At 41.3% G+C, this 24,676-nt stretch overlaps 1 protein-coding gene across 1 annotated transcript; it reads right to left on the minus strand.

The window, feature by feature from the left end:
* Positions 1-1,055: 1,055 nt before the first annotated feature.
* TMEM26 (transmembrane protein 26) lies at positions 1,056-14,573 on the minus strand. The gene is made up of 6 exons (XM_066324239.1): positions 14,165-14,573; positions 10,989-11,067; positions 5,556-5,669; positions 4,830-5,050; positions 3,725-3,801; positions 1,056-1,471 (listed from the first exon to the last, which is right to left on the minus strand). The coding sequence occupies exons 1-6, from the start codon at positions 14,353-14,355 to the stop codon at positions 1,056-1,058; spliced, it is 1,098 nt and encodes a 365-aa protein (XP_066180336.1). The 5' UTR covers positions 14,356-14,573.
* Between the last annotated feature and the right edge of the window lie 10,103 nt (positions 14,574-24,676).

Genomic DNA, 24,676 nt, shown 5'->3' on the forward strand with positions numbered 1-24,676 from the left:
AATGGATCTTGACACTCACCAGACCAGACAATCTCTCAGGCTATTTCATGGGACCTTGTGGTGCTTTACAAAACATGAAATGCTGGCCTGAATCCTCTGGCTTAGATTGCCTTGAGCAGCAATGCCATCTTCTTTCTAGAGAAATTCTAGAAATGTCTAGGTCAGGCCACTTTTAAAAATCATACAAAATGGAGACATTTAAAAAACTGTCCTCAATTGTAAAAATAGAACCATAAAATCAAGAGGAATAAAGTATTTACAAATATTTTGGTGAGGTTTTGTCCATGTGTGTTCTGTGCGTGTTTGTTCTAACTGGTAGAAATAGAAAGGTAAGCAGCTCTGTAGAAAATGCCTGTAGCAAATGCAGTTGTCTTCGAGTGATCCAGGGGACTGCTTTTTCCTTCTCATTAAGGTTTAGGTAATTCAGACCAGGCAGGTCATAAGAGTCTTTTGTGTGCAGTTTCATGGTGTTGCATAGCTCTTAACTGAATCCAGCCAAAGATGAGGTAACATCTGAAGAAGGTTTCCTTACAGTTCTGGAATGAACAATGTTCTCATGTCACAGTAACAGCACTAGCATGCCTACACAGCTGCTGCTGAAGTTCCTCCTGCATATGGTGAACATACTGGTCATCACACTGCAGTTAAAGCCCCACCATTCTAGTAGAGCTCAATGCTTTTCTGCTTCCTGTAAAGGTCAAGCTTGTCCTTCCAATTGAATACATGCAAGTAAATAAGTCAGCACAGTGCCACCAATGGTAATAACCAATCTTGTTAGTACTCCCAACCTTTCTTGATACTACAAACTATGGCTACAAAATCGCTGTGAATAATATAATATGGAACTAGTCACAACCCACCATATAAATGGATTTTTAAAGAAGTCCCATTTCTGTGAATGTGCTTGAGAAAGTTCCCCTACAGTTTACAAGAAATTAATGTTCTCTTGATGGAAAAGATGACTTAGGCACCCAAGATGTATTTGATCATAGAAATTGGCAAAGCCCTTCTGAAGAAGCTATGGGAAATGCAACCTCTTCCAAGTCAGTAACTGCTCAGTGATCTTCTGATGGCGCTTGAGATTCCTCTTTTGGAGGAACAGCAACAAACTCTTTCATTTCATTCCCTTGGTGACCAGTAGCGTGAGCATGAGCTTCATAAGGCTCACATGGGCAGCAACAGACTTCTCCTTTCCTGCTCTTCTGCAGAACGGTGGCACGGAAGTCTAACGTTATCACTGCCAGCCGATACAACTGCAGAGTTACAACTAAGACATTCTTAGCTGTAAAAAACACCAGCATCTGATTGAATATTCTGAAGTGGCCCATCAGAATAGAACGCACAATGAAGAAGGGGCCGTCCTGGATGAAAAGGCTGACCCCGATGTTCCAGAGTTCCGCACTGTACCTGCACAGCAGCAGGCTGGGGATCCGCCTGGTCGATGCACTTGGTTTGCAGCCAATGTGCTGTACTGGAAGTAAAACAGTTATGTTAAAACAACTTTGGCAAGTGGAGCCAGGGCTGGCCTAAAAGGCATTCACAATACAGGGTACCCTGGATTATAAAAGCGTTCACCTGTAAACTGTGTAACATATAGCATATCCAGCTTCTGGGATGTTTTTCAGCAAACACACTGAACTCAGCTGAGGCACTTATGCCGTCTGATAAACAGGACTAAAAACCACTTCCCCTTTTGTATCCCTCAAACATACCAGTATTTATACACTTCTACAACAAGAAGCAGAAATAGATCACCTAATGATTCTTCACAACTTCCCCAAACCTTTTTTCTGTAAATCAACCTGTCTAACCAGTATGTGTCCTTAAGGAAAAAAACCGTGCTGAAAAGGAGCAGCCAGTGTTGTAGCACTTCACTTTGATCCAGGCTGTCTAAGACATTTCTTTTAGAATGTTCACCAGGTAGCCATTGCCTTTTTCATGTGACATAGTAAGAATAAGGCCTGTCAGTGTCAAGCCATATACAGCATTATGTGGTTTCTGTCTTCCATGGAAGGCTTGAGGCACAGTTACTTGTTCTTAGCCTTGTGGGTATCAATTTCACACAACTACTGGAACATGCATGCATGGGTTCCCCTTGGCTGTAAAGGTGGTGGTGGCCTCAAATGTTCTCTGTGGTGTAGTGCCCAGAGAAGGAGCATTCAGAAGGATTTGTGGGGGTAAATTTGGCTGTGTCTCACAGAAATACAGGAAGCTTAATTAACCTGTCTCTTGGACAGGGAGATTTCATAGGTTTACAAAAATCACTACTTGTGATTTTTTTAAACCAATGAAATCAGTGATAACCACAAAACACTTCAATTTGCCAAAAGAATTCTACTGTTTAAGTCAGTGCTGGGGTGGGGGGAAAAAGAGATGAGACTCAAATGGAAAATGAGTTGTAAAATGTAGAAATTTGCTGAATCCATTAGGCAAGGCTTCAGCAGCAGCTAATTTTTTAATATGCTTCTGTGCTGTTGCTGTTAATAGTACTAACTGCATTGCTGTCATCTAATCGTAAGTGCCTAAAAATTTCTTTTACGTCATGTTTGATATGTGAGTAAATATTCTGATGCTTGAACAAAAAGTACTATCTGTGCAACTGTATAGAACTGCCTAAAATAAACTGTACCCATAGTAATTTCAGGAAAATGTGTTCAGTAATTTAATTTTTAACTGGTAAATGTAATTAAGTAAATGGAAAAGCAACAGCTAAAGGAAAAAAATGAACAGATTGTTTGCGTGCTGTTTGAATTTATTTGTGTGGTGATGTATATAGGAGTTTTATTTGGTTGGTTGAGTTTTTTTAAACCTGAGTGCTGTGCATCTTTAATAGAATATATTTTAGTAGTAGTAGGAATGTTAGCTATGATAAAGCTGAAATGTGATTGCATCAGATTTTTTAGGAGGTGAGCTGCTGAGCTGAAATGCTGAAATATTTTCATAATTTCCCTGTGGAAACAAAGTCTAGCACTGTCCATAAAAAAAAGTTAACGAACAAAATAATATTCCAGGAATTTTTAATTTATTATTTTAGTCAGCGTGTCAGTCTATAAATCTATTTTATATAAGATTCTACTGAGGATAATGCATTTTTAGACTGCTATAGTTGTTGCAAACTTGTGTTTGGAGGCCAAAAAGGTTGGAACAGATGATGCTTCAGACAGCTTTCATTGTTCTTTTTGGACAGGGAGAAGCCCTTTCTGCCCAGGGACAAACACAGCCCTGAGCTGGCTGAATAGCTGGCCCTTTTAGATTGAGATAACAGTGAACAGTCCCAACATCATATGGTCCTTTAGGTCTCCTGTGAATAGGTAATTTCTCCTGTGCTTTTGGCTGTGCTGTTCTGTGATTCACAACTTCCTGACTCTCTGTAGGGTCTAGAAACCTACCCAAATTTGAGCTATAATATAATAGACCAAATGTAACTTGAAGCTCACATAGTGAAGTTTAAGGCAGTAACAGGCAACTGGAGCAATACAATAGTGCAATTCTTCTTTCCTTTTCCTGAAAGTAGAGAGCCCTATCAGAGAGATCAGAGGTTAGCCAGAAACAAGTGTTTCCTCAAAAGAAACCACAATGAGCTTTCTTCAAAACCTGTTGTCATATGAATTCCTCTCCACCAGAAGTCCTTGGTACAGCCTGTAGTGTGTGCACAGCCACAAGATGTACCAGCAAAAACTTAAGAGTATTTATTCTCTTTTCTTGTCTATGAGCAAGTACTGACCTGCAAGATCAAGTGGAAACTGTAACATACTCCAGGTCCATACAGCAAGAATTGCATTTATGAGAACGAAATTCTTCCTATGGGAGGGGGAAAAAGTGATAACAATGAAGATGCAGTTTCCTTATGTGATCACAAAAAAGCTTCCTGTAGTGTTTGGAATGTCATTTGAAGGGTAGTTGAGTGAAGCAGTGATTGACTGATTGATTTATACGTGCTTTTACGATGCAACACAAGGAAAACAGAAGCACCTTTTGGATGGAATTTTTGCTGTTAAGGCTTACATGTTCCAGCTGTGTAATTACACTAAATATCTGAAGCTAATGCTATAATAATAAGCATATGAGAATGGACTCTGTGGCTCAGGGGGGATATCGTTACCCTTGCAGTGATTACACGTTCCGTGCAAGCCTGAAGCTTCTCTGCCAAGTGGGAAGGACTCTCTTCCTGCTCTAAAGGCATTGCTATGATATTTACAAAAAAAAAAAAAAAAAAAAAAAAAAAGCTATTTGTTAGAGAGGACTGTGACTCTTTCTTTATGACGGATGTTCACAGCTCATCTCTCAGCAGTGTGAGGGGGAGGTGAGCTTACTTTCTCTGGGAGAGATCACAGTGCTGAAAATTCACACCAGACTGTGCCATTCCCTTTCTTCTTATCTTTGAACACTTTGTCACTCTACCATGAAGTACACATGAGATAACCAAAGCAGCAACTTGGATAATGAATCACTTAGGCCAGCTCTAGTTGCTTCCTTGCCTGTCTAAAACAATTCATTAACCTGTAGGAGGCTGACTGTGCATCCAGTGTTTCAGCTCCTGTGGCTGTAAGAACTGATGCTGCCTGGCAGTTATGCTGCTCGTTTGGCTCTCTGAACCCTTTCATTGTGATGATGTGACATGCTCCTCTGCTGGCAACACATGAGTAATCCCTAAAAAAGCTCACAGGACTTAGGCCTGTCAGAGAGGGAAAGGCAAGAGCAGGCACACGGAGCCCTTGAATGTAATCTTCTGTTTTCTGTGGGAAACACAGTTTTACCAGTCTGAACAGTGCATGTTATACAAATATCTTGTACAGTGCAAGTTATTTATGTCAGCAAAAAATCCTTACCGAACATCCTCAATGTCCAAGGTTTCACTAGCAAATTCAAGTATATCTGCTGCTGTTCCCACAAACATGAGAAGCAGCTGAGACAATTGATCCCGGGTGATTTCAACCCCAATGGGGAGAAGCCATCTCCCAACTACTAGCAGCAGTAGGAAAGTCTGGTGGAGAGCCAGTGTCCATACAGTCTCACAGATTGTGGAGAGCTGATTGACAAAGACTTTAGCCTGTTTAAAAGACAAAATAATATACTGTAACTTCAAGAGACTCATGTTATAGGTACCTTCAGAGATTCTATTTGTCTTTGAGCCTGCTTTTGTTCTCTTTCATATTGTATGAAAACAAATATTTTCCAGCTGGCAGTCTTGGTTTGAAAAAGGCACTTTAATACAAACTTTGGATAATGAGTATCAAATCTTTCTCTGTATAGTACTCCTCTTGTTCTCATTTTTCAATTGAGCATTATACTTTACAGAATCATTACCCAGGCACTTTCTAAATTCAGTTACTGAGATGTGCAAGAGAATGGTAGGAGCATCTCTTCTTTACACAGTGACTGGTCTTAGCAACAATAGTTGCTGTATTTTCACAGCGTGGTTTTCTAAGCTATAAGTATAGATAATATACATGTCTTGGGTTGTATGCTGCTTTTTTTTTTTTTCCCTCACTCTGCAAGGTGCTTATCTCTAATTGTCATAAGATCTCTACCAGAAACAGGAAAAGGTACCCTACCGTCTGAATGATGTGGTGATCTGCTCCCTCACTTCCATGACTGCTGTCTCTGGATTGATTGAAGTCTTGATTGCTGACATTGACCTGAACTGCCCCAGGCTCATTGCCACAGTACTGTTGTGAACAAAAACATGACACACGTGTAAACATCCCACCCAGGGAGCAGATGTGCTCTGTGGCTGAGTGTCCTGTTTTGCTGAACTGCAGAGGGTTCATTTGTGAAAGATATCGGATATTTACAAAGGTCCTCCCTCTTCGTGTAATTCCCCCCTTCTTCAGGTGGGAGGAATTCCTCTCATGAGAACACGAGTGCTGTGTTGGTAGATTCCTGAGAAATTACGGGGTTGTACTGCTGAAGAGGATGCAAATTCAAGGGCCCATAGAGTGGAAGATATCTCTGTGCTCTTGAGTCTGCGCCCTGTGAATATGATCTGCTTGCAGCTCTCCTGAACTGGCTACTGGGTTCTCCACATGGTTTCTCTTTGGTTAGAACAGTCTAAGTCTAATAAGGTAAAAACTGGTTATGGTCAGGTCCTACAGGCAAACTTGTTCTCAAAATATCAGCTTCTCTTTTCTACTATCCAGGAAAAGCTCTCTGAAAATGTCACTGTTTCATTTTTCTGTATGACTTCCCTCAAGGCTGAAAATGAGTTGAGGTAGGATATTGGGGTTGTATTCTCCACATCTCCTGCCCCTGCTGTGCCTTATTTTTTAAGGAAATTCATAGGGTGAGAAGTGAAATAAAGGCGTATTTAAGAGTAATAGACCTGTATTGTTTGTTCTCTATCCCTTTGAAATAGAATAAAGGGTATTTTTACTTTCTGCAAAAACAGGTGGTTTGGGAAATTGAGTGTTGGCTAAAACATGCTGTTACTCCAACTACAGTAAACCAGTGGTGGGGCTACATTCTGCATTCTGTCTGCAGCACTGTCCTGCTGTTCTGCCTTCACACCCAAGGCAGGCCCAGGAGCAACTGGGGGGCATGGCTCCAAAATCTGTCTTCATAACAACCCATAACATCTCTCTCTATTGTAATAAAAAGAGGATAATTAGAAAATCAAACCATGCTGTTCCTAAAGACTTTTATCCTGTCCTATTTTTGCCAGAGAACTGCAGATGATTTGCATTTCTCCACTGGGCCCCCCACCATTTTATTGCACAGGGATTGATTTTCTGCAACAATTGGAATGTGTTTGAGAGCATACTGAGTAGCTGTGTTCAGCATAAAGCCTGCCAATACAAGAGAAACATTTTCCAGCAAATTTCAGATTCTACTTGGATACCTTGCTTGGTCTCTGATAATGTTGTTCAGTATCTGGGTAAATGCTGCCTCTTGTCTGACCTTGTGGTAGATAAATTTCCTGTGACTTGAAAAACCTGGAAAAAATGTCAGTGCTTGTTGCTTTTAGAGCTGGCGGTAAAGAGTCTTAAGCTGAATGCTTGTCTTATTTGGACAGTGGGTGTGAGAGTCATGAAAGATTGACACACAGATGTGGGGAAGATGATATTTCCATTTAGTCTAAAGTTCTGGGAATGGAAACAGTGAGATGGAGGGGCTGGTACTCTCTGCCCGGCTACAGCCTTGTAGGGCTAATCTCCCTGAGTTTGCCCTTCAACTAAAGGAGAGAGAGGGAATGGCTTGTTCAGAGAATGTTTTGGAAATGAAGTTTAATTGGTGCTCTGGAGAGGCATCTGGATCTGCTTCCTACAGAAAAACCCTGAAGTGTATGGAGACCCACCCCCAAGGTGAAAGTCAGGCTGAGTTACTTCCACTGGCTGTGTGACACAGCTGAGACCACAACCTAAAAATATTGCATAACTGTCCTAACCACTCCAGAATACTGAGAAATGAACATCAACAAGTAGCCTGGGTTAGGGCAAAGGGATGACTAACCTGTGCAGGAGAAGGAAGGCTGATTCTGATAGCCTTTGGTTTGTCATTAAGTCTGCATTAACTCGCCCCTCTGGCCCCTTGCCTGGTCTGGCATGGTAAGAGGAAAGCAGCCAGGAACCTGTATAGAACTTCACATCCAAGTCTGAGGAGCTGCAGGACTCAGCAGCTTGACTGCTAGAAGGAGGCAGAACCATGCCATGGCTTGTAGGAAAGCCCTTCTTCTCTTGTTCTAGTGGCACAAAGGTGCAGGAAATACCTCTAAGAAAAATAATTCACATTACTGCTGTCTTTGGTAGGTATGTCATTTTTGTGAGTACTTTGAGCTGAGAAGTGGGTTACTATTTCAGAGCAAGGCTCCATGATCTTGGACTGAATGGCAAGCTCAGGGCTAGTCCATAGCTCTTCTCAATTGTTTCTAGGCAGGAAATGGAAATCTGCATCTGCAAAGCCAGACGTTTAAGTAGGCTCCTGTTTTTTTTCATTAAACTATGTTAATATCTTGTTTGGGTTTGTTCTCCTCTGAATATTTATTAAGTGGTGATTGTGAAGAGATTCACTTGAAAATTTGGAGAAGATCCTTTATTTACATCATGTGTACGCATGTAAATAGGACTGTTGGTGCCAGGCATATTTACTTATTGAGTGATGGATGTGCAGTGACTAAATGGGAAAGTGACAAGAAGAAAGTGAATTTTTACTGTTTTACTGTTTCATGGGCATTTGATAAACATAGTTTGCCTTTTTACTACTAGACCATAATTAGTCCTAGGTATTGACTGTGTACCAAGCTAAATAAAAATGGTTTAGTTTTCTGTTTTTTTACTGTGCAATGATAAAACAAGAAGAAGCTTTACACATTTTATATCAATTCTGACTTGGCTTACTTTCTTTTGTTTCTTCTGAGATGAAGCTTACATACCCCTGATTCATAAGCCATCTAATCAAAATGGAAATGTTGTTCCGTGACATGGTGATGTCCCAGTGCGTGGCCTGCAGAGAAGCTCACTGCCAGTGCATGGGGGACACCTGAAACACCAAACTAATTCAGCCAATTTCTGTTTGCACCTTATTCACAATCTATTATTTTCAAATAAAACTGAGGCTAGCTAAAACTTTTCATCATGGGGCCAGCATTGGGGTATAAAATTCACACTTGAATGTTAGGGTGGAGTACCCTCAATTTATTAACATGCATGGAGGCTGAGGACATCTAGGAGAGTCTAGCCCTTCCCTGGAGCAGGCCCTCTTGCCAAGCAACAGGTACCTGGCTTGGTGTCTGTGCTTTGCTGCAAACAGTGTGGCTGTCACTATGGAAACATATGAGATGTCAGAAATTCAAAGCACTCCCGACTGCTTCATTTTGCTCATACAGGAAAGCTGAAATGTAAAACATGAAGAAAAGATTACCTAAGTTGTTTTCCAAATTGAGGAATATAATGGGTATGGCAAGGAAGGAATGGTGAAAGATGTAAGATCACTTTGAGGAGCTCATGATGGTATAATTTTAGCTGGTAAGAGAATCCCACGTCAGAATGAGGCTGAGGGAATGGACAGTAATATTCCCTATATCCCCAAGATGTTCAAGTTAAGGTGGTTAAAAATAATTACAAGGTCTACCAAGTATCTGTCTTATTCCTATGTGGAAGCCTGGATTGACTACAGCCCTGGTAGATGTGAAAGCCCTGCAAAAAGTAGTCAGTTACTGATTTCTGTGGCAGAGGTACACCAGGCATTTGAAAAGGTAACAGAGCCCTGAGATCCTGTACATTATTATGAAAGAATGTTTGGGGTTTTTTATGGATTAAATGGTTTCAATTTGCTTGACAGCAGACAGTTATTTTTTCTCTCTGTACAGTTCAATTGACTTTATCATCTCTTCCAAACACATATTTCATCCCCAAATATGCTACCACAAAGCAGTAGTTTCTACGCAGTCAGTATTTCACCCTTGACATATGAATGGTATTGTATGTCCACTTCTGCAGTACACAGAGAGGTGGAATTGCCTCTGTGTTCAGGAAGAGAGACTGCTATTAGCACCTGCTTTAAATAGCAGCACTGACACAAGCAGCTGGTGCTTCCTGGTAAAGATTCAACATGAGATCAAAGTTCTACTGTCTTAAAGACCACACACTGTTTTCATAGAGTGTATATTAAAAGTGTGGATCTAGTGACTGCATGATTACCCATTCTCTTTGCATTTAAATAATGAAAACCCACGAATATTTCAGTATCAAGAGTAATACCAGTCTGGGTGTTGTGTTTGAGGCTGATTGTTAGGAAAGCTGCTCTCCTTCTGGAGATAGTGTTTTTGAATCTGTTAGATTATGTGTTTCCAGAACTCTCTATCTTATTTCTCCAGGTATAAACTAAACTGTTAATTTGATATACCCCCTCTTTAATTCACAATAGCAGTATGTCAATAAGAACAAAGTATGCCATGTTCTAACATCATTTTGGGAAATAAACTGCTGCCTTTGACTACAGAATTAGCCTGTTTCTTGGACGAGATTTAACTATGACAAATGTTCTCAATATCCACATTACCTGTCTGTGACTGTTTAAGGAGATTTGGGAAAACAAGAAGACAATAAATTCCTCCTGCTGTATTTAGAAAAAGCCTCAGGCATTTTCAGTATAAACACAATTTTAAATATTTGATTATGCTTCTGTGGGCTCTAACAATGTTTCAAAGGAGAAAATGAGGCACTAGGTCTTTTTAGTTTAATTTATGTATTTTCTTCTGTTACTTTTTGTTCTTGTTCCAATCAGAATCTTTGCTCTGGATGTAAGGCACTGCATATATGCAAATGCTGGGACAGCCACAATTTCCTTTTCATTGCATGGAAGGGCTATAGGGACTTGAAGCTAGTCTGCATGAGGTTGATTCAGTGAGAGCTGTTGGGCAAAGTGGCTGTGCTGTGGCCTTGACCCCAGAACACTTGCTCTTAAAATTTTTACCATATGCTTTAGTCCTGAATTGGAATCCAGCATCTCCCCTCCTTGATGACTATGCAGCACAAAGAAAGGAAGGGTAAAAACCTTGTCAGACATATTTCCAGCTATGGTAACAATCCATGTGTTCTCCTACTTTGCAGCAAACATGAGGTAACCTGAGTTTAAGGCCACTCTCACTGATAGCTGCCTCAATTTTTACTTGCTTGGAGTTGAGGTATTTGCTTTTAAACACTGTGAAACTCACTTTATTTTACAAAGGCCTGTAAAGCAATGAAGATCTTTTACCCCACAGAGCAAGATTCATGCTGGTAACCTGGGGGTGAAAGGCTGTGTTTTTCAAACTTCTAGTCCTCAGTTCCTCAGATAGATACAAATCATTTTAGCTAGGAAAGAGGCTTATTATCTGATAATTAGGAAGTGTACAATAGTCATAATATAGCTGTAGCTAGGTTTGGGACACCCACCAGTATGAAAGAGAGAACTGGAACAAGACTTAGCAGACTCGTGGCTGCATGCCTGAAGCCAACCCATCAAATAATGCATAAATTTCAAACTAGTCCATCTTGTCATATAATAAATACCTGAGTCCCATGATGAATTTCTAGTAGCCATAGTGATGGTACTATGCAAATCAGATATAAAAATATTGCTGGTGAAAACCTGTGAAGAAAAAGAAAAGATACCTTGGTATTATGACACATCATACTTTCCAACACAGATAATGTTCAGATATATGGTCTCCTGTGCCTCTGCCATATGGGATGCTAAGAAACAGGGTAACTGCATATAAGATTTGCTATTCTTGCTGGATTTGTCGTGCTGTGTATTATGAATAGTAGGTTTATCTGTATATGTAAATTTCTTTAAAATCTCTTTTTAAAGAACTGACCAAAGGCACTTGGCTGTTTGTATTTTATCACAGCATTTTCTGTATTTAAAAAGCCTGTAGCTAACATGCTCTTTCTGATTTCATGAAGAGTGAATTAATATATTGAGTCACTTCACTGAGTGATGCTGAAATAAAGGCAGTTGCTCACAACATTGACACAGAAAAGGTAGAAATAGCATCAGTTGGCCTAAAACAAGCATTGCTTTGGTAGAAGATCTTTTAGTTGCAGCCTGTGCATTTAAAATGGGTTTATGAAAATGGGTCTTGGCCTTGTTTCCCCACTTGTCCTGGCAGTGGTAGAATTTTCTAATTCTTCTCTTCCTGCCAGTCTTCTATATAACTATGGTGGGTTGATCCTGGCCAAGCAGCAGTGCACCCACAAAGATCATTTATTCAGATAAAACCAGCACAATAACTGATGTTGATGAAGCTTTATTACCTTCAGCTTCTTTAGCTGGGTTTATTCAGAAGTAATGGAGAGGTTTCATGACTTCTGCAAGTAGTGATTCTTGGGAGAGTTGCTGATGTTTTCTTATTAAACACAAGACATTTGATTGGGGTGGGGTTTCTTGGCAATTCTTTCCTTTTGGAGTAGGAATGAGGTGCAATGCCACAAATGTTCCATCTAGCTCTGCATGCCACAGTAAGGAGTGGGCATTGCTGCAACGCCCTGGGACTGGCCAGTAGGGTCCAACATTTGCTTGGTTCCTTCCATCCTGCCACTGGCACATTCTGCAGTGAATTTAAACTGCTTGTAAGTATGCAACTGCAGCAACATTTTGGTCAAATGTTGTTGCATTTATTGTTTGTTCCTATTTTGAATGCATCTTTATTTTGGTAATCATGACTTTTCCAGGGAAGATTAAGTATTGAGGAAAACAGAATATCCTGCTGCTTAGGGAAATTACTGCACTTGCTCTGAACTGTTTCCGAAATGTTTGCTGAACTGCTCTAAAATGTTTCAAACAATCCCTTCTAAGATAGTCTGGGTTTGGGTTTTAATTGTGTTTTTTTGTTTTTCAGGGTTGAGAGGGTGTTATTTGTTTTGGCAGTGGGGTTTTTTTGTTGTTGTTAGCCTTTTTCCCCTTAAAATGTAAAAAAAGGTTAGTGATTCTGTGGCTTTTTAGCCTGGTTATTTTGGGAGAAAAAAACACCTCTCATTTGAATGGAAGAACAACATTTTACAGTATTTCCTGTAGGACTTGAGCACATGAAAAATCCATCCAGCTGGCAGGTTTGCAATACTGAGCTAATGATACCACATCAAGCCAAGAGACTTCAGGGGCTTTAACCCTGCCTTTCTTTCAGAAGGAGCAATCTACAGGAAGTATTACATGGCCAGGCTCACAAGAAGACTTTTTTTCCACAGTGCCTTTAAACGTTTTATACTGGTGTAATAAGTAACAGTCCTCTGTCAAATATGAACAGAGAATATGAGGGTGTTGGAGGCAGGAGTCCTGCTGGATGGTCTGCCCCTTGCTTGGATTGGTGATTGTCTGTGGAGGTGTTTCTACAAATGTTGCTGCTGATGCCTGCTCTGAATGTGACTGTTTTCCACTGGAGCAGAAAATTATCCTGATACAAATAAATGCTGGCTGTTTGTCTACAGTTCTCACCTATAAATGTATTTCCATTTTGCTGCTCAAAGTGCTGGACCACATCCATTTCAAAATCTTCTTCCAGATAAATTTAGCCCTATCTTCTATGTATTCATCTAACATGGATCTGCTTTTGGTTTCTATTTTTGTTTGAATTTTTCAAAAGCTCCCGTTGCAAGTGTTCCTTCATGGAGATTCTGCTGCTGCCTCCTCTCCCAAAAGAATTGGGTCTGTTCAATCTGCCTGTCTCATAACTGCATTTGGGGCTCTGCTGCTGTTCAATTTTCCAATGTCCCAGACTTTATCACTGCTTTTATTACATTCAAATTTAGAACATGGAACTCTTTTGTGAATAGGTCACACAACACTCCTTCTGTTATAATGACTGTCATAGGTTGCAATGGGCAATATTTTAAGAACATGGGACCTTCAGGGCTCTTTAGTCCTGGATTTGTCTCAAGGCCTGCCTGCAGTTTGAGTTTTTAACAATAAAAGGTCCTAGTGAAATCTAGACAATTAGTTACTTGACCGCCTCCTTTTCACAGAGCATTTTGGTTTGGCTGCCTGAATGCTGATGAGCTGTAGATGACAGCAGTAATTCTTTAGATGCATGTAAATCCCCATGTGCTTGGCCAAGCTCTGCTATGACTAACTTTTTTGTTCATTTCTCGGGCAGCCTTTCACGCATGAAAGTTCCCCTCTGGAACAGCCTCTCAAATCCAAATATTTAAGCCACTCTTGCTGTTTCAAAGCAATGGTCGCTACTCATCTTTTATTTTTTTACCAAGTTTAGGTTCATGCAGTGGCGTGGCGTTAGCACTGCTGCACGGAGGAGAGAAGGGGTATTCAGTCCTAGGGAAGGAGGTGCGATGCAGGGCACGGCAGGACGGGGTGTAAGATGCAGGGCATTTGCAGGGTCCCTCCGCACCTTTCCGCCCCTGCAGCGCGCAGCCCCAACCCGCTGCGGCTCAGGAGCTGCCCCCAGCCCGCCGCAGCCCCACAGCATCCAGCTCTTGACTGCAGCAAGGAGACACACAGCCACACGGAGTGGCAGTCCGCTGCACAGCTGCCCCTCCTGAAAGCCCTCTGTCTGTCAGTGGACTAGCCAAACTCTACCAGTTCTCCATCCCTGCCTCCCAGGAGCAGCCGGGCAGCGAACGCGACCCCTGACCGCCTGGGGCCAGGGCAGCCCTGCCCTCGGGGGACAGCTTCCCATCTGCAGCACCGGACATGCACAGAAGCGAGAGGCGCCCCGGCCGAACATGCTCACCATTTGTAGCCTCTGCCTTGCTTAAACTTGAGGGTGAGCCCTGTCTCCAGGCACAGGAGAAGATTGAGCAGTGCCAGCAGCCAGTACTTGGGTTCCTTCTTCACGGCAGTCACTCTCCAGACCCCGATGAGCGAGTGCAGCACGAAGAGCAGGCGGGTGACCAGGGCATTGAGCAGCACCATGAGCTCCATGCCGCCCCGTCCCCTCCCCGCGCCCCGCACCGCCGGGGCCCGGCGCCTTCAGCAGCCCTGGCGAGTGTCCTCGGGAGCCACCGGCAAGCCCGCGCCCCGCCGGCACACTGATCTCCTCTCCTCTTCCATCTCCACAAAGGGGCCCATTATAACAAAAAAGAAACAGCATCGCCCCTCCCCCAGACTTCCTGAAAACTTTTTGAAGGGAAAAAAAAAAAAAAAAAGGACACGCTTCCATGCTGCAGTGGTTTGCAGGCTGGGAACAGCCCTGGCCAAGGCAGGGGTGGGGAGCGTTGTTTCTGTCCCCTCTATCATCGGCTCAAGGACCAAGCACGGCGAGATTTTCCCTCTCGCCCAGTCACCACCGCTCAGCAGCCCCACTTGCTGCTCCTGCCTCGTGCATTTCCAGCAAAGACACAATGTAAGGCACGTTACTACTTTGAATCATTTTTGCTGAAAGCTCCACTGCATTTCTGAGAGTGCAACCCAAAGCCCTCTTTCTGCTACCCCTGAAAGAGAATTCATTTTTGGGAGCTTTTAAAATAGTTTGTTTAACATTGCAATATAGAAAGCAGAACCTGTATGCTTGGTACAGTACTGGAATACCTCACGCAGCAGGAGTCAGAAACTGAAATCTGTTCAAACAACTCACTCTGTTGTATGATCTACACCCTGCTGCAAGACTAAGAAGCAGGCCAGGTGCAGGACTTCAGAAACAGGATGAAATCTGGGCTAACACTAATTTTACTGAATTGTTCAACAGAAGCATATGCAAAAAATACACTAAAGCTTGACTATTAGGTCAGTTACCTGTAGACAGACTTTTTGTATCCTGTGGGAACAGTGTATGAAGTACAAAATTTGTTTTAAAATTTCTTTAATGTTTCCCATAGAGATTATAGATTGTATTTGAATTTACACTTGGGTAACCAAAGAGAAAATTCTTCTTGATCAAAATTGGCTCTATGTTGCTTCAGTTTTGTGTTAATTTACTGCCAAAGCACTTAAATCAAGATACACCATTGTAAAATGCATATGGACAATCCATGCAAAGTACTGTGGTGTTTCAGAGGTCCTAACTTCCTAGATTTAATTTTAAGAAATCCTCTTCTATTTAAACACAGGAAGGTATTCTTTGAGTTGTGACCTTTCTAAGAAGGTATTTTTCCTCATTTGCTAAGATCCAAGTTTTCCTTACTGCAAAGCCAAGCCTCTTCCTTTATGAAGTACTGGTGCTGGCCAGCTGATATCCTTGGGAGTGGGGGATAAGGGTGAGGAAGACTACTTTACTTTAACCCTGCCCAGAAAAAAATGGAAAACAGAAGTGTGTTCCACAGTAGAGATGACTCACTTGGGAAATGCCTGAGTAAATAAATGGAGTGTGTAGCATGCCTATTCAAAGGGACAAAATGAAGCTCCTCACACTCAAAGGAAAATTAATTGAAGTCAGGGACCTGCTATTGATAATCCCTGCCAATAGCTACTCTGCCATATCATGCCTTGGGTGCTGCTGGTCCACAGCCCTTCCTCTGGCACTAAGGTCAAATGTAGTTGAAGAGGAAACTGGGAACAGACAGGTTGAAGAGATTGTTTAAACAAGATATTTCACTGTGGGAGTGCTTAATGTCAAAGAAATTACTTGGGGAAACTGGTATGTCCTGTCGTTAATGGAGGTCCCAACAGGGCAGACAGATGTCACACAACTTGGAAAGATGCTGGTCAGAGCAACATTCTCATGGTACATTCTCATGTGCTCAGGAAGGATTCAGAGAGCTTTGCTGAGAGCCAAATAATTCTGCATACTGAGGATATGTGGGAACTGAGCTGCTTAACAGGGTAGCTTCATCGGTGAACAATTCTATCTTCACATCAGTGAAAGTCCCAAATTTAAGTAGGGAGAAGATACAATATTGACTCTGCCTGCTCAGTGGTGGACCATGATGGCAGCACGACAGCCTGAGTAGAGGGGGAAGTACTCACGGATAGCTTCATTTCTTTGGCCTAGAAGAGGCAAATATTGCATCCAGACTTGACGCAGGGTACTTTGAGATGTTTCAGTGGGTGTTTTGTGGAGCAGCTGGTCCAGGAACCCATCAGGGCAGTGCTTGACTTGAATCCTGGGTGGTTTATGGGACATGATGTAGGGAGTAACAGCTGAAACAAGGACACCTGAAAGCAGGATCTTAATGTGCTTAGATTTGGCATCCTTGCAGGAGTAAGACGAGCCAGAGTTCTCTACCATTGCTCTGCTCATCTTCAAAAAGGAAAACTAGATGCAGATCAGCAGGCATGTTGAAAGTAAGACAGATGGAACACCTAACTCTTTGCAGGAAGTGTGGATACTGCTTCTGTAAATCACATGGGAAGTGCAGGGATAATAAGTGTGCATCAAGGGAAAGAGTGAGAAGCCAGCAGTTACAGCGTAAGTGAGATTGCAGGAGCATGAAGGCAACCTTCAAAAAGCTGAAATGCTATCCAGCTGAAGAAAACTGAAAAAATTATCAACTCTAGCATGGACAAACGTGATAAGGCTGGCTGAAGGAGTGTGAGGGACGATTGACAAAAACATAGTAACTAAAATGTCTGTCACCTGTTCAAACATGTCATGACTAGGAAGTCTGCCAGGGAATTGTTGGGTCACTGGGCAGTCAGGTGGCATGGAAGCCCTCATAGGCTGTGAGGGAGGAGTGCAGTCCCACCGTGAGTACAGATGTACACTGTAGTAGGGGAAAGCACTGACTCCTGCACAGAGCCTTACAGAAGGGCTTCTTTAGAATGTTGTGGGGTTTTTTCTCTATGAATCTCTATGTGCTAGTGTTCCACTATTCAGTTATTTTCATAGTTTCTGCAGCTCAGACTTGTCAGGCTAATTGATCATGGGCTAGAGAATTCTTGAGGGAGAAACTTAGTTTACCTCACTTTTGTACTCTTTCCCTGAGGATGGAATTAGGTCTACTGTTGGATGCAGACAGTGGGATTAGATGGACCTTTCCTCTGACCTGAAATGGCTACATTAGTAGAGACTTTTTGATCTCTGAAGAAATGGGTCTGGATTGGGTTGTAGTGTTGGTTGGATCCAAGCTGAAAGCAAAGACTCATGTCTGTCTGCATAGAGCTGCTCTACTAGTGATGTATCTTCTTCCCTACCTTTTTAAAAATTATTTCTCTCTCTCCCTCTCTCCTTTTTTTTTTTTTTTATTTATTTTTTTTTTATTTTTTTTTTTTTTTGGAAACTCTGGTCTCTGTCTGGGGGCCCTTGAGAGTTAATGTTTGCAGGAGCTGCTGTACTCTGGCAAAGCCTGGACACAATGATCTGAACATGTGTCACACCGTGTGGGATTTTCATCCAAGACACCTTGGCAAGATCTACTGCACAGCTCTGCCACGTAACAGCCAATTGCAGCATGTCTGATGCATTTGGGAAATGTTAAACCTTACTTTGCCCCCAGCACCAGTGACCTCCTTTCTGCAGGAATAGGGAATCTGGCACTTTAAAAACTGTGCTTGCATTGAATAACCCCTGCCTTTAGGCTGAGTCAGTATGATGATTGCACTAAGCAGACTCCATAACTGTCAGAAATGTGAAATTGCACCAGTTCCCAGCAAACTAGGGTTGGAGGTGGTTCACAAGCTGAACACAAGCTGAGTTAGCAATGCCACACTGCTCTTAAATGGAGGGTCACATCAGCACACAGATACGGAGCTGAAACCTGCCAATGTATGTCTTGGGTACTTAGGAAGGCCTTGGCTGAAGTGCTGTCCTACCTTGGCTCAGTGAGGAAGGAACCAGTGGAGAAGGACAGGAGTGTTTCTGTAGTAGGAAATTACTTACATAAACAAATGGTTCAGTTTTAGATAGTTAAAGTGACATCCTTGTCAGGCTGAAGTGCTTATAGAATCACAAGACCCCTGTTCAAGCACCTGGAGGGACTCCAGTTTGAACTGGAGTTCAGGGCTTAGGAAATTCTGTGAGGAAGAATTCCAGAACAAAAGTTCTGTGAGTTTTTGTGATAATGTGCAGGGTTTTTTTTGTCCTGTTTTAGGGGGTTTTTCTTATTGTGGGAGCTCTGAGCAAAGAGACTCTCAGAATTTCCTTCTCTTGTTAAAAATGGGATGTTTTAGGCAGAAAAATTTGGGGGTAACGGCTAGTTGCCTTCATTTAAGAGACTTTGAAGATTTGATTTACAATCTTCATAAAGAAATAATTACTGAGTATTAAGCTGGAAGATGAGAATAGGTCATAAATTCAATATGAGTCAGCAGTGTTGTTCTGCTATGAAGGAGGAACACTGGGATGTATAAACAGACCTGTAATGTGCCAAATTTCAGTTATTTCTTCTGCCTTCCTTGGGAAGATGGGAAATGCTGGGAAAAACCTCAGCTTAACTACCCTAATTCTAGTGATGCTTTTCCAAGGGAGAGCTGACAGGATAGAATGTCAGAGATGGACAAGACTGCTGAGGAAAGAATAAGATACCATCATTCAGTGTAGAGAAAAAAAAAACAAACTGAGGAGAAATGGAAGTGGCCAAGTGTTCAGGAATAGCCCATTGACCAGGCTCAAGCAGAGGGACACAAGTAAAAAGCTTAAAGAGGAAAAATGGGGAAAAAAAAGCAATTAGATGTCTGAAGACATATCTTTGTAGGAAGGACAGTGAAGCACTGAAATAGTTTGTGTAGAGAGATGTCCACTGTCACGGGCTTTTAGGCACAGATTAGGGAAACATCTGTCAGGGATGGCAGCAGTTTAGTTGATCACTTGGGGTAGAGGTCTGACTAGGTGATCTCTGGAGGTTTCTTCAGGTCTTACCTCCTAGGGATCTACGGTTTGTTTCTTTATTATCCAGTCATTGTCTTGAGTCTCTAAGGAGGTTTCTTGCTTAAATTAAATCTGTTTAGTTTTACTTGCATAGGGTTCTTAAAGAAGAGGAAATTGTTCTGCTTTCTTAATGCTTGACTTCAAACTGTGAATAATTATGACAGCCTTATAAAGAGATCACCACAAGTGGCAATTAGCATATATGTTGAAACAAATGGGAATGATTTAGTAGTACATGTGAAACAAAAAAATCTATCCAATTCTATCTTAAGTGAAAGCCTAACTATTGCTGATCAAATGCAAGAGAGGAAAGCCAAATATTTCAAAATATGATATGTGATAGAAGGTACTAGCTATAGCTCAGTAAGGGTGTGAAGGAAATGGATAAAGGAGTGAAAAAAACAGAGTATAAAAAGATTAGCTCCCTAGTAAAGAGCCAATATGATTGCAGAAGCATTAAAATCCCTGCAGGAGATTTACTGAAGACTCTGCCCTAGATTAGAATTTGATATAAAATAATTTAACTGAAGTCATACAATTTCTATGCCATTTGTAGCTGAGTTAATAGCATATGTTCCTGGAGGATTACAGTCAATGATTAAGGAAATTAGGTTTTGTTTGAATTTAATTTAGTTGTATAAAGCTGCTACAATAATTTACAGCTTTGATATTTAATAACCCAGATCTTAAAAGAATCTGAGGGATAGCAATGTCATCATATATTGAAATATCCCCATAGGTCATTTATATTTGCTAGTTGAGAAGAATGTTCATCAACTAGATGGGCTAAACCAGATACTTGATAAAAAACCAATGCAGTTTTATAGGTAGTGGTAGTGAAATCTTTCTGTATCTCTTATCCTGTAAATCATAATTCACCTAAAGAACTTCTCAATCTCAGTTTCAGCCTTCATAAGAATATACCCCTGATAGTTTTCTTTCATCTAATTTCTTAGCTTTTGCCTTTTTGAACACTACACATCCTGTCTATTCTTTCTTAGAAACCTGCTTCTGCTGCTCCCTCCTTTCATTTAAAAAGAAGAAGTAAAATGCTCAATCTCCAATTTAGCAGGGTACCCTGTTTCTGTTCAGAAAAAAGGAGACATGTAAAAACACCCTTGTCTGAAAATCAACCCCCCGATATTTTCAGGCACCTTTCTATTTGCCACTAAGTTTATAAGAGCCACAAGACACGGTCCAAGTCCCCTCCGTTCTGAGGCAGAATCCAGTCTCAAAATATATTTGTGTGAGCTTATCATCCAAAGTGCAAACATGTGCTTAGGAAGCAAGAAAGCAAAAGGCTTCCAGTGGCCAGCCTGCTCTCTTGCATCTCTCCATGCTTCCCTTCTTGTGCTTGCAGCTGTTTCTCACCTTGTCTGTACCTTTTCCTAGGAGGAGAGGACCCATCAAATGGTTGGCTGTTTTGGATAGCTACCACCTATTTTGGGCAACTGCCTTCCAATGCTCAGATCTGCTAAATGAGGGTGAGCTCAGCACAGACTTCAGCTCATTTTTAGTGCCCTGTGAGTCCAGGCTTTCAGAAAGGAGGGTGGAAGCACTGACTGCCTGGTGCTGCAGTTCTGAGTGCCCATGGCTCTGCCACAGACCGGGGCCCTGGCTGGAGCATGAGGTGCTGTGAGCTGGCAGAGCTCCATTGACATCAAAGCTTCTGCAGCCCCAAAATATGGCAAAGAGGGGTGTGTTTTCCCCTGTGATAAAGCTGGGGGAAAGCACAGAGCAGTTTATAGCTCCCTACAGTTATACATCTTTTCTATCGGTTTTACAGTTCAGAAAAAAAAGCCCTTTGGAAGCACCATTTTTTTTCTTGAAGAATAGGAAGAAAGAAAAGGTTTCAGGTGTTTTATTAGGATTTGTAATTCCTCCTTCTGCCTGGGCTCTATTTCTGGGAACACACAGTAGTTCTGCAGCTCTGTATATTTCAAAGAAGAATAGAAGCAACCTTGTTCTGCAGGCACTATTTCAGCCATGACTGAAGCGGAAGACCTGAAGTTACAAAGAGTGAAAATCTGTAGAATTTGTCCTGAGCAAAGAGGAGAACTTCCCATTTTTGACTGGGAATTGTCTCTCTAGTCATCCTCTCTCCTGTTTTCCAGTATAAAGATAATGCGATGAACTGATTGGAATGACACTGTTCATGTCTGGAGCACAAATAAATGGAGGCTGGGCACATGTTCCTGGTACAGCTATTGCCAGTGAAAAGGCCAAGATCTTCTCACAGAGGGAATACTAGGCAGACAGGCAGAATACCTCAAGCTTTAGACAATGTAAGCTAAAAACTGGTGGGACTGTTTTTGTTCACCTTCTGTGTGTGTTTGCATAGTCTTAACAATTAAGTTTTTCCTCCACGGTCTGAATTTACTGGAATTCCTACGGAAGTGTTTATTATGGCACCCAGCCTAAGCCAATGAGTCTGAAGCCAAGCCAATGCAACCTGTGTCTCACTGCAACTTCATTTCTTGGGCATGGTGTCTTGCTAATTACAATTACATGCCTCTGATAAACTCAAGTCATAAGTAAGAGGGATGAAAAAAAAAGGTCTATAAAAAGAAAATCCCCAAACCTGTAATGTTTATGCTGGGTACCTGTACTGGGTCAGGTCTCACAAAGCCAGGCTGTATCTCATCAGAAGACTCATGAAAGGACACTGGCTTGTCTTCTTACCTGTGCCTGATAAAATGTCTTTGTTGGTGGTTTTTTTAATTTTATTCTTTTTATTTTCACTTATGTACAGGTTCTGTGTAGGCCTTTGCTATCATCTGTGCTCAGAACAGTTAAACAATGGTACTTGGCTATGGTCCTAGCAAGCCACTTTCCTCCCTGGCGATATTGGGATCCAGTGATGATCATCTGCATGTATTTTTTATGTGTATTTTTATACACCTATATAGATTTTTGTCAGTCCCCTGACACATGTTCAGAATTTAATGAAGAAAATAGTCATGAAGCTGTGTGGAAAACTCCATAATATTTTTACAAGCTAATTAGTTCAGCTGACTTTTTAATCTCTGTGCTGGAAGGGGCTGAAAGACAGGACTGTAGCACAGCATGCAGACTGGCAGATTGGGAAATTACCTCACAAATGCAGGCAAGGGTAGGGGGAGCATGTAAAGAAAACAACTCTCCCATCCACCAAAAAAAACCCCTGCTAACCATATTCATCATCACTGCAGTAGAAATATAATGACATGGGTTTTTGTCTGAGAGCAAGGCTTCCATAAACCTGTCAAGATGCTTAATTATGGGCTGTTGCACTGGACTGCCACAGACCTGCTAAGAAAAAAATATTGCCTACTTGTCTGACAATATCAAAAAATGAATGAGCATTGTTTCTGATCACCCCCACTGTAGAGCTCACAATGCCAGTTTGTTTATAAATAATGTCATCTGTTGTCTTCTCTTGAGTGCTTTATCCCATTGACTGTACTTCCCTCATCCTTTATTTGAGACATCTGTCTGTGCTGGTCCTGGTATGCATAATGACTTGAGAGATGTGAATAAAGAGAGCTCATATGGTGTAACAGGCACATCCAAATATCTGCTGGAGTTTAGACTCAGCAATGTCACAGTGTGGTCCTAATGGTCTTTAAACTGCTTTGAAGTCAGATGTCAATTCTGAGTACTGCTGATGGGAAAAAAACACTTAAGAAAATCCAAAAACCTACCGCCCAAAAAAACTCAACTAATGATCCCAGCAAAGGGCTACTAATTCTTGTGGATTTGCTGAGTCTGATAAAACAGTATTTGAAATAGAAAAATTTTCCTTGACAGGAGAATCTTCGGCATCTGGCAAGAAATAATGAGCAGTTTTTAGACTGAGTTTTGTAACTAGTTGCTGACTTTTCACTGTTTACTATATACTAATAAAACATTACAGGGTCCAAATGAGATGGTAGAAGAAAGGGTTGTAGTGATAGGTCTGGCATGTGCTTATGGCAGCTTTATCCTCAGACTCCTTTAGAGAAAACTTTAGGACTATATCTGAGTATCTACCCCGCTAAATAACAGTCATGGAGCATCAAGCTCAATTTTTTTGAGTTTTATTGCGGTAGTGGTGGTGAATCAGTTTTGAGTTGTTTTTTTCTCAAAAATTAACTATTTTTATCCCACCAGAGTATTTTAGTTATGCCATCTTCTGTGAAGTTTCTCAGTGGGGTAAGATAGTCTTACTGCCCTTTGAAAAACCTTGGCTGATTAATATTCTCCAGTAGCTCTGTGTTCTGGGGGTCTGACTGGGAACTACTTGTCTAGTGTTCTTACTTAACTTCGTAGAAGTCAAATTTTATCAAAATGCAATATATTTTTAGAAGTCCTACTAATGAGTTCTTTCTGTCAGTGACTGGATTGGAAAACAGAGGCTCTTCCAAAACAGGATTCATAAGATCCTTCCAGTTCTCTACTTGAAAGTTGCTTTCAGGGTTTCAAGAACAGACAACATGGTTTTTAATGTGCTTGTTGGATGATTTGAGAAGAGAGATATCTTCTTCACAGAATGAACTTTTTTATTATTTTTGACTGGACCAAATAAACCCAAAATCTTTTAGAATAAGCCAAATACATGGTAGATCTCAGTGTGTCAGCTCAAAGACAGAGCTGCTACATTCACAAGTGCTACAAAAAATGGACCACAATTAGAGTTACAGCAAAACCTCTTGTGTTGGTAATTGCAGCTAATCTGGGTGGTTTGAGTTTCAAGGATTTGTTTTAGGTATATGAGAGTAGGGCTTTGGGGTGTGCGTTTATTTGGTGAGAGTAGGAACCAGGGAAAGAGAGGTGAGCAAGGATGGTGGGTCTGATCAAGTTGTCCCAAACTACTTTTATTGCACAGAGGTAGTATAAATCATGGTAAGGTACATTAGTTCCAACAGCAGCCCAAAATGACCAGAAGTTCAGGATTTACTGCCCTCTGAGCTAAAGACATTTTGCCAATTCTTTCATTTCCATAGTGAGTCAGGAAATATTTAGTACTTTTCTTGAGCATATTTTGAAATCTTGGGCTTTTCTAAAAGTTTGTCTAATACTGGCAGGAGAAACCTTTGCAAGTCAGATATTCAGACACCTTTATTATTTGAATTAACAGAATATGTGGCTCCCAATTGTTGCAGCAAGGAATGTTGCCTTGTGTGACCCTGGATTCCCATGGCTGTTGCAGGAGTCAGATAACACTTATTCAGCAGTGGTAGATAGAGGGAAGTACTGACCAAAGTGATCCAGTGATGCTCCAGAACTGGAAACTGCCCTCAGTGAGCCAAACCTGAAGCACCAATGTGACAGAATGGCACATGAGCATATGATTTGTAAATTGTAATTTGGCATACTTGGGGGAAATGTAATACATGTGAATCCTGTCTACATTGTGGAATACTGATGTTGCAATATAGTAGTTCTGGACTGGGTCCAGTTTCTGCATGAACTTTATATTTATAAATAAATAAATAAACATATATGAAAATATTATATATATGTATAACTGATTAACTGATC

Source organism: Sylvia atricapilla, chromosome 8, assembly GCF_009819655.1.
Source record: "Sylvia atricapilla isolate bSylAtr1 chromosome 8, bSylAtr1.pri, whole genome shotgun sequence".
NCBI classification, from domain to species: domain Eukaryota; kingdom Metazoa; phylum Chordata; class Aves; order Passeriformes; family Sylviidae; genus Sylvia; species Sylvia atricapilla.